The 9,747-nt window shown below is 41.2% G+C and overlaps 1 protein-coding gene across 1 annotated transcript; it reads right to left on the bottom strand.

Annotated features, from left to right (window-relative positions):
• Positions 1-8,008: 8,008 nt before the first annotated feature.
• gja3 (gap junction protein, alpha 3) lies at positions 8,009-9,199 on the bottom strand. The gene has a single exon (XM_078403089.1). It carries the CDS (start codon positions 9,197-9,199, stop codon positions 8,009-8,011), a length of 1,191 nt encoding a protein of 396 aa, XP_078259215.1.
• Between the last annotated feature and the right edge of the window lie 548 nt (positions 9,200-9,747).

Raw genomic sequence — 9,747 nt, 5'->3', positions numbered from 1 at the left:
CAGTGATCCCTACAACATCATACTTGCCCATGACTAACTGAGCCTCAAGCTCATCCACTTTATTTTTTATACTACGCGCATTTAAGTACAACACTTTAACTTCTGTATTTACCTCCCCTCTCACATCGGTCACAATTGGCCCTGCCCTTAATTTCTTTTCCCCTCTAGAACTTCTGTTCCCATTCTTCCGAGAGTCTTTTGCAATATCTCCTGTATTCCCTTTTACCTCATCTTCATATTCACAATTTGTTAACCCCTCCCCCCCACTACTTAGTTTAAAGCCACAGGTGTCACACTAGCAAACCTGCCTGCCAGAATGTTTGTCCCCCTGCTGTTAAGATGTAACCCGTCCCTTTTGTACAAGTCACCCCTAGCCCAGAAGAGATCCCAGTGGTCCAGAAATCTAAATCCCTGCTCTCTGCACCAGCCCCTCAGCCATAAATTCATACCCTCTATCTCTCTGTTCCTGGCCTCACCAGCACGAGGTACCGGTAGCAGTCCAGAGATAACCACCTTCGACGTCCTACTTCTCAGTGTTTTTCCCAACTCTCTAAACTCCCGTTGATTGGATAGCATGCAACACAAGCTTTTCACTGTACCTTGGTACAAGTCACAATAATAAAGCTAAACCTAAACTTATGTCTTTACACAAAAAGCTAGAGTAACTGGAGTGACGTTTCGGATCAAAAAACATTATCCTTTCCTTCTCTCCAGAGATGCTGCCTCAGTAACTCCCACTGAGTTACTCCAGCTTTTTGTGTCTATCTTTGGTTTAAACCAGCATCTGCAGTTCCTTCCTACAACATGTCTTTTCACACTGCCCTATAAATGCTACAAAGTGTCACTGTGACACATGTTTTTTTGTGGCAATAAGGAAGGGCAAAAACCTAGATCTTTAAAGGATAATTACACTCTAACTATAATTAAAAACAAATTGAAAATGTACTTGACTGGATGGATTTAGCTTTGAATGTAAATATGCCTAGAAATTAGAATTCCCCTTGATTTAGATGTTAAACAGATGCTGTACCAATACTAATTGAGCAAATCAACCCACCCCCCAAAAGAAAATCACAAACTGAGGAAAACTTAGTTTTAAAAATTAGTTGGGATGGTATTAAACCTGGTCATAGCCGCAGTGAGGAATCATGGGAAGTGGGTCTCGGTCGGTGTCCCATGCAGTACAGCAGCAGAAGAAGATGCCATGGAGGTGAGGGAAGACTTAGTGTGGTGGAGGACATTGGTCTCCATTGTGTGTGGAGGTGCAGTCATTAGCACCGAACAAGTCCTCTATCCTGTGTAACCGCAAACCACACTGCAGACATCACAATTACATCTGAAGAAGGGTTCTGACCCAAAACATCGTCTCCCATTCCCTCCCAAGATGCTGAAGAAGGGTCCTAAACTGAAACGTCGCCTGTCCATTCTCTCCACAGATGTTGCCTGACCAGGCTGACTTCCTTCAGCACTTAGTGTTTGCACAAGACTCCACAAACTGGAGTCCCTTGTTTCTACAAGTATATCTGCAGTAAATATTGGAGTTCAGTATTGAAAATGAGAGCTGATGCAGTTTTCCTCAGTAAGACAGAGATGGACATCATGCATGTTGATGATGTTCGAATGACGCTGGGAAATTGTCAGCTATTCGAAGGTGAACCATGGCAGCAAGTGCTCGGTCCAATTTGGTGAAAGGAGATTTTCAATAGGAAATGGTCCTTTTCAAGTTAAACTTACACAAAATGTCAAGGACAACACAGTGGCACTGCAGTAGAGTTGTGTCATCTATCACCTATCCATGTTCTCCAGAGATGTAGCTTCACCTGTTGAGTTACTCCAACACTTTGTGTCTTTTTTTGTAAACAAGCATCTGCAGTTCCTTGTTTCTACAAGTTAGTCTGCTCATTTACAAAGCACTTCACTAGAAGCCGTAAACATCTCTGAGGTGTCTACTTCAAGCACACGTGATTCCAGAGAATCACCTCTTCACGTAGGTCTCATGCACATTTGGTCGGGAATCCTCCTCTATATTTGTTACAATAACATAGTTATTACCATAAGTTTGAACACATTACAGTACAACAATTACGTTGACTTTTAACAATTCTAAATAATAAAAGTAATTGGTAAAAACGGTGAAGACGTTGTGGTGAGGTGTTTAAGGCAGGGTGCTCAGAGTGAGAGACAGTGGGTGGGTGAGGCTGACACTGAGAGACACGTGGAGTGAGGCTGGGAGTGATGGACAGTGAGTTTAGTTTAGTTTATCGTCACATACCGAGGTACAGTGAAAAGCTTTTTGCTGCGTGCTCTCCAGTCAACAGAAAGACGATACATCATTATAATCAAGCCATCAACAGTATACAGACACAGGATAAAGGGAATAACATTTAGTGCAAGATAAAGTCCAGTAATATCTGATCAAAGATAGTCTGACGGTCTCCAATGATGTAGATCGTAGCTCAGGACCACTCTGTAGTTAGTGATAGAATGATGATAGTGATACGGGGAGTGAGGGACAGTGAGTGCGGCTGGGCATGAGGGACATGGGCATGAGGCTGGGAGTGAGAGCATCTTTGAAAAACATGGATAGGTGATGCTTCTTTTCGGATCTCTTCTTTCGACTTCCTGACCCGAAGCGTCACCTATCCATGTTCTCCAGAGATGCCTGACCCGCTGAGTTGCTATGCACTGGATCTTTCTCCCTCCATACTCAACATAACTGTCGTGTCTGTGGTATGTTTGGTATTGACACGAGTACTATGACTCCAACTAGACAGGACAGAATATTTATTATTGAAGGCAGCCATCCCAAAACGAAACTGAAATGTCTGGTATGACAATGCCCTGTGGTGTATCTTATCTTATACCCTGTGGTGCACTCTGTGCTTAAAGGCACTGTCACACTCATGTAACTTGCACTGAAGGCATTTAAAAGCAAAGATGAGGAAATTAGAGAGGAGACTTTTGAGAAACTGAGTCAGAAGCTGAGTGGCTGTTCTGCAAACTTACACTGAACTTTTTGCAACAGTATCAAAGACAGAAAGGGGAATGAAAGGCAAAATAACAGATGCCTACAAGTTCAGGACTACACTTAAGTGAAGATGTTCATCAATGCGGTTGTCCGATCTATAGTTGGTGTCTCCAATGTAAAGACCGCATTGTTAGCAGTGAATAGACAAAGCAACTGGGTGAATCCATCAGGCAACTGAACCATCCATCACCAACTGGAGAGCAGTCCTGACCTACCATCTACCTCATTGGAGACCCTCGGATTATCTTTTAGTTTAGTTTAGTTTAGAGAGACAGCAGAAACAGACTCTTTGGCCCACCGAGCAAATGCCGACCAGAGATCACTCCATACATTAGCACTATCCTACACACTAGGAACAATTTACACTAGGGACACAAGCTGCAATTCACAGCTGTTTCCATTCTTTGCAAAGTCGCTAAATTCTAAATAAATAGATCCCATGCAGCTTGTGCGAAACATAAATAATACAATTTTCTCTTTTCTCTGCACCTTCCCATGCAACTACAGGAAAGTCAATGCCTTCCATTTTACCTCCACCTCATTAAACACTCCACATGAAGCAGTTATTTACTTACACTTTCCGCTTCGTTTAGTTTAGTTTAATATGGTCACGTGTACCGAGGTAATTTGCTGAAGCAAATTAACTTAAACCTGTATGTCTTCGGAGTGTGGAAGGAAACCGGAGCATCCAGACAAAACCCACGCGGTCACGTGAAGAACGTACAAACTCCGTGGTCCAATAGTCGGGATCAAACCCGGGTCTCTGTCGCCATAAGGCAGCAACTCCACCGCTGCGCCACTGTGTCGCCTTTTTATCTGACTTTACTGGACATTATCTTGCACTAATCGTTTTTCCCTTATCCTGTACCTGTACACCATGGCTAGCTTGATTGTAATCATATATAGTCTTTCGCTGACTGGATAGCACACAACAAAAAAGCTTTTCACTGTACCTCGGTACACGTGACCATATTAAACTAAACTAAACGAAGCGGAGAGTGTAAGTAAATAACTGTTTCATGTGGAGTGTTTAGTGAGGTGGAGGTAAAATGGAAGGCATTGACTCTCCTGTAGTTGCATGGGAAGGTGCAGAGAAAAGAGAAAATTGTATTATTTATGTTTCGCACAAGCTGCATGGGATCTATTTATTTAGAATTTAGCGACTTTGCAAAGAATGGAAACAGCTGTGAATTGCAGCTTGTTCACTGAGAATCTCTTCCAGATCTCCCAACTGTATATCTGAGCTGCCACAATCACATAATAATCTAAATGTTGAAAACATGGATCATACTTCAAAAAACTTTATCTTCACTCCCTTCTGCAACACTGAATTCCTTAGCCCCTTAGTGGAGGAACAAATTGAGTAGCTGTTCAAGGATCAATAACCAAAACTGAGGCAATTAAAAGGTTCCTGTTGCCATTTGCTCATTCACATGACCGTAATTCCTGGAAGTTTCATCAGTTCCTAAATCTTATTGTTTTAATTCACGACCACTGTTTCATCTATCTTCACTCTCTTTCTAGCTGTGTAATTAGTTCTCAAATTACCTTGTGGGCCGGGCATTCAACAAGTTATAGTCTATTGATAAACCTGCACGAGATAGCCCAGCTGTTGGCGGTTATGCAGCAGAAAACAGAAACAGAAACTCAGATTTGAGTAGAAATCTATCTTGTTTGTCAGAATCTTCCAACATTTTTTTCTCCCTTTTCCTATGCAGTTTAATTGATGCTCCAGAGTTTTGATTCCATAGTGAATTAATTTGTTGTGAAAGAGTATATCCACAATCTTCAAAAGAGGTACTCTTCATTTTCACAAGAAAAACTAACCATTCTTGGTCCTGCTAATAACAGCATAAACTTAGTAATGCAATAATATATAAACATATGTGTTCCTACCTCTTGTTCCCTGCCGCCTCTACTTTCAGTCTGAAGAAGGGTTTCTGACTCGAAACATCATCCATCCTTTTTCCCCAGAGACCTGTTGGGTTACTCCAGCACTTTGTATCTTTAAGTTACTAAGTGTTGTGCTTTTTTGTCATTGTTACCTCTGTGAGCGAATTTATATTTAGATGTGACATAATGCATTTTAATGGTATTTCTTTGTTTTACACGCCCAGGTTGTAAGACAAGGGAGGACAAAATTAAGGTAAGATATCTTTCTGCAAAATAATTATGGTACAAAAAAGTTTATTAGGTAACACATTTGTAAACATTTGAGGTAAAGTAACATTTACATCAATTTGTTCTTACAGAATAGAATACAAAGGCACTTCTTTAAAGACAGCACTTAGAACAGCTTTGTTGCTTTCGCTCCAAATCATTAAATGTCCCTGACTGCCCAGCAAGTTCTTTACCTCTAATGGGAGCTGATATTTGGTAAATAATGGGTTTCATGGGCAACAAGCAGGCTTTGAAGCCTGTAAGCAAGACTAGCTGTTAACAGCAAGGCATAGTATGAAGCAACAGATATTGAATTAAGAAACCTAATCAGTTAGATTCAAATCCCATGTATAAAATAATTTATCTCACTTAATATCGTCTTTTGGTCAAGTACATCTTTTTATGACTAATTACCAAATATGGTACATAGCTCTCATTGTCATGGTGATATATTACAAAGTGAATTACTCTGTTACTATAGCTATGTAGTTCTCATAATCAGTAAAAATAAAGTGTATACAGTAACAACCTAAATAACTTCCATTTATATGCTGTACTGTCTTTTTTGTAAGAGCTCTAATTTTTTATTAAGACATTACATTTGGGATTTGCTGCATGAGGGCCGGCCCATTTTCTTAGAATTTGCTGTCTAATAATGTAAACTTTTTTTTGTTGAGATGTGCAATTTTTGATAATGTAAACTTTCAGGAACCAAAACATAGTTACAAAGATACAAAACATTGTACAAAAAAATGAATGGAAAAAAAACGCATTAAGAAAATACACCTACAAATCGATTCCTTGATTTATTCATTATCATAGTGTTTCAGTAATTAATATCATATCAAGCTAGAAACTTAAATCAATCCGGGGAAAACATAAAAGTTAGCTTATGATTTCTTAATTCAAGGAATACATAATTTTTGCATGTATTTAGTTGGCTAGTTCTCTAGTATATTCATCAAAGCCAGAGCCTCTTGTTTAAAATGATCTATGAAATAACTTTATTCATAACAGTTGATTTGTTTTGTTTCAGTGCATCTTTTTCAGTGTAGCTAAACAGAGGGCGACAAATAAACTTGTTCTAAAGTGAATTCTCTAGGGAATCTCAGGCAAGAAACTATACTTTGAAAACAGCTCCTGCACAAAAGTAGCCAATTTGAGCAAATAAACATTTCTTGATTTAAAAGATATGAACATTTTAGTAAAACGTGTTTCCTTCAACCAATATGCCTTAGAAAATGAAACCTAAATAACTTCCAAGATATATGAAAGTCTCCATAGATACATAATTCATTTCCAAGCATTCACACTTTTTATTAAAATGTTTATGTCTGAGAAACAATTGACATTTAGAGTCTTTGCAACTATGTGTCAGATAATTTGCAAGTTTCTACTGAAAGTGTCAGTAAGCAAATGGTATTTCATTACTTTGTTTTCCTGATATTAGCCAAGATTACTAATCTTGGGAAATACAGCAAAATCGAATGCCAAAGGAACAAAATGAAACTACTTTCCCTCTGGTTCCACATCCCTACTCCCAATTCCCCACCCAACGATAACAGGTTTGAGATTACACTACCATGCTCTGTATTAAATATAGTCTGGAACATATACTCTGGAATATTAGTAATATTTGCTCGGAACATTTACTGCAACGAGTACAGTTATTTAGAACTTCCAAACCTAATTGTGTTTAAAAGGTAGTGTGTGCAAAAATGTTATGTTCTTGAAGAAACACTGGGACCATTTCAATTTCATGATAAACAACCTAAAAACCTTTTTTCTATGAAATGTAACAACGTTATTCTATAAACGTTTTTCTTTACAGCAAACCATAGTTTTATTTTACTTCTTGGTGCTTCAAACCATCGTTTCCTTTGATGCGGCAGTGCCCTTAATTTGTTAGAGCACTATTGTATCTACTAAAACACACAAACATGCCCTCACACATAAACTGCAGTGCATACCCCTTTAATTTATAATTGGTTTGAGCATATTGCCTAGCTTTGATGCTTTTTATGAACAAAAGGCATTCAAAATCATGTTCCGTGCTTGTCTCTCAAAACATGTACTCAGTCCTTCTACTTTAGTTTGCCACCACGTATAGTGTAATTTGAAATCTGCTCTGATAAGTGGAACAGTGATGGATGAAAACCAAGAAGTTAAATATTTAACCATGCGATAGCACTAAATTGAGGATGTGTCATGCATGATGCATTCTGTGATTTGAAGTTCAGCTTTAGAGACTTATTTTACCCACTGCATTAGTTCAAAGATGACTGCTTAGCATCACAGAGTGCATATGTCTAAACAGGAGCAGCTTTCAATGAGTTGAATAAGACATTTAAGGAGTTGTGTTACTGCAGACGTCTTACCTTGCCATGAAATAAATGACATATTAAAAAAGTACAGTTCTTAAGTCAACGTGTGGTGGTGGGTTTGGTAAAATGAGTGTTTAGAGGTGCAATTAATGGTCATGCATCAATTATAATTACAACATGCTAATTCAGGCATCGGTCCAACATGATGGGAATTGGAAGCATTGTTTTAAGTTGTCCATATGTTTATTTCCCCCATTTATTAAAAGTGATAAAATAGCGCATGTATAAATGTTAAGGCTAATTGGTATGTAACCCCATTTTAACAAAAGAATCGTCATATCTGTGCAAGCCACAACTCCCAGAGCGCATTGCAATCACCAGCATTCCAATACGGATGCTTTTCCCACCCACCCGACTTTTTTTATTTTGCATTAAAACCTTTGCACTGCTTTTTGGAGGAGGAGAGGGATGGGATGGGAGGAGGGCAAAGCCGGCGCTAGACGGCCAGGTCGTCGGACCTGGCTCTGGCGCTGCTCGCGCGGCTTAGGCGGCGCGTGTTGGCGCCGGGCGGCTCGTGCATCTCCACCGTGGCGGTCACGTGACCGTCGCCGCCCGACGGCGCGCTGTCCTCATTCGTCGGCGTGGGAGGCGCCGGCCCGGCAGCAGGGAGGGTCACGCTGCCTCCGCCTCCATCACCTCCTCCGGCAGCGGGCTTCAACTCGCGGGTGTGCTCGGCGGCGAAGTTGGCCCAGTTCTGCTCGGCCGCCAGCTTCGTGTTGTTGTTGTAGCCCGCGCACGGCGGCCGGTCCTCGGGCAGCGGCACCATCTTGCAGTCGGCGGGAGGCGCCCCCGGGTAGGGGTGGGGACCCTCTGTCGTGTCGGGGAAGTAAGGGTAGGTGAAGCTGCTCTGCACAGTCCTGGCGAGCGGAGTCACCGGCTCGGCCTTGTGCTCTATGTCCGGGGGGTGCCGGTTGGTCACTCCCTGCCGCAGCTTCTTCCAGCCCAGGTGATAGATTTCCAACAGATTCAATAAAAGAGACACGCAAGCCACCACAAGCATAAATAGGATGAATATAGTCTTTTCCGTTGGCCGTGAGATGAAGCAGTCCACGGTGTTGGGACATGGCCATCTATCGCACCTGTACAGAGGTCTAAGCTCAAAGCCATACAAGATATACTGACCTACAATAAATCCAATTTCAAACATCGCCTTGAAAATTATATTGAAAACATAAGTGCGTAAAAGGGCGCCTCTGATTCGGATTTTACCATGTTCATCCCTAAAAGGAAGTTTGCCCTTCTTGCCATTTTGAAGCAGTGGTTCTTTGTCTTGATCCTTGGCTTTCCTGATCTCCTCTTCCCTCTCTTTCCTCTTGTCTTCCATCCGCACGATGTGCAACACGTGGCCCAGGTAGATCAAGGTGGGCGTGGAGACGAAGATGATCTGCAGCACCCAGAACCGTATGTGGGAGATAGGAAATGCCTTGTCATAGCAAACGTTCTCGCAGCCGGGCTGTTGGGTGTTGCAGGTGAAGTCGGATTGTTCATCCCCCCAGACCTCCTCGGCCGCAGCACCCAGCACCAGGATCCGGAAGATGAAGAGCACAGTCAACCAAACCTTGCCTACCACAGTCGAGTGTTCCTGTGCATTCTCCAAAAGCCTTCCCAGAAAACTCCAGTCACCCATTGTTTTAAGTCTCTACCCTAGAAAAGCAATCCATATAACAAAGGGCCATTAGATACAGAGCAAATGGAAAGCCAAAAATCTCAACGGAATTAGATATTCGGTCCTGAAAACCGACCTAGTAGAATTACCCGGTTACGTTCGTTTTAAATCTCTACCCTACAAAAGCAATCAATATTTTAAAAAAGTGCCATTGGATACAGAGCATATGGAAAGCCAAAAATCGCAACGGAACTGGATATTCAGACCTGAAAATTGACTCAGTGGAATTACCTTCTTATGCTACAAATAGTTGTAGGCATTAAAATATGAGCAATCGCAGTTGCGGGAGCAGTCAGCTTTGTTGAGTTGGAAATTAATTGCAATATAAATGTGCCGAAGATATTCCATTGAATCAAATATATATTGCAAATATATGAAAGGCAATAAATTCAGCAGAAAATAGAAACAAGGAACTGCAGATGGCAGTGCACAAAAAAAGACGCAACTTCTGGAGTAACTCAGCGGGTCAGGCAGCTGGCAGATTGAAGAAAGATCCAGACCGGAAACGT

Source organism: Rhinoraja longicauda, chromosome 7 (assembly GCF_053455715.1).
Source record: "Rhinoraja longicauda isolate Sanriku21f chromosome 7, sRhiLon1.1, whole genome shotgun sequence".
NCBI classification, from domain to species: Eukaryota; Metazoa; Chordata; class Chondrichthyes; order Rajiformes; family Arhynchobatidae; genus Rhinoraja; species Rhinoraja longicauda.
Note: the sequence above shows the minus strand (reverse complement) of the source record. Positions and strands in the feature narration are given on the sequence as shown.

Excerpts from the sequence above, each read along its gene's own strand:
- gja3 (XM_078403089.1), bottom strand. The coding sequence starts at position 9,199 with ATGGGTGACTGGAGTTTTCTGGGAAGGCTTTTGGAGAATGCACAGGAA.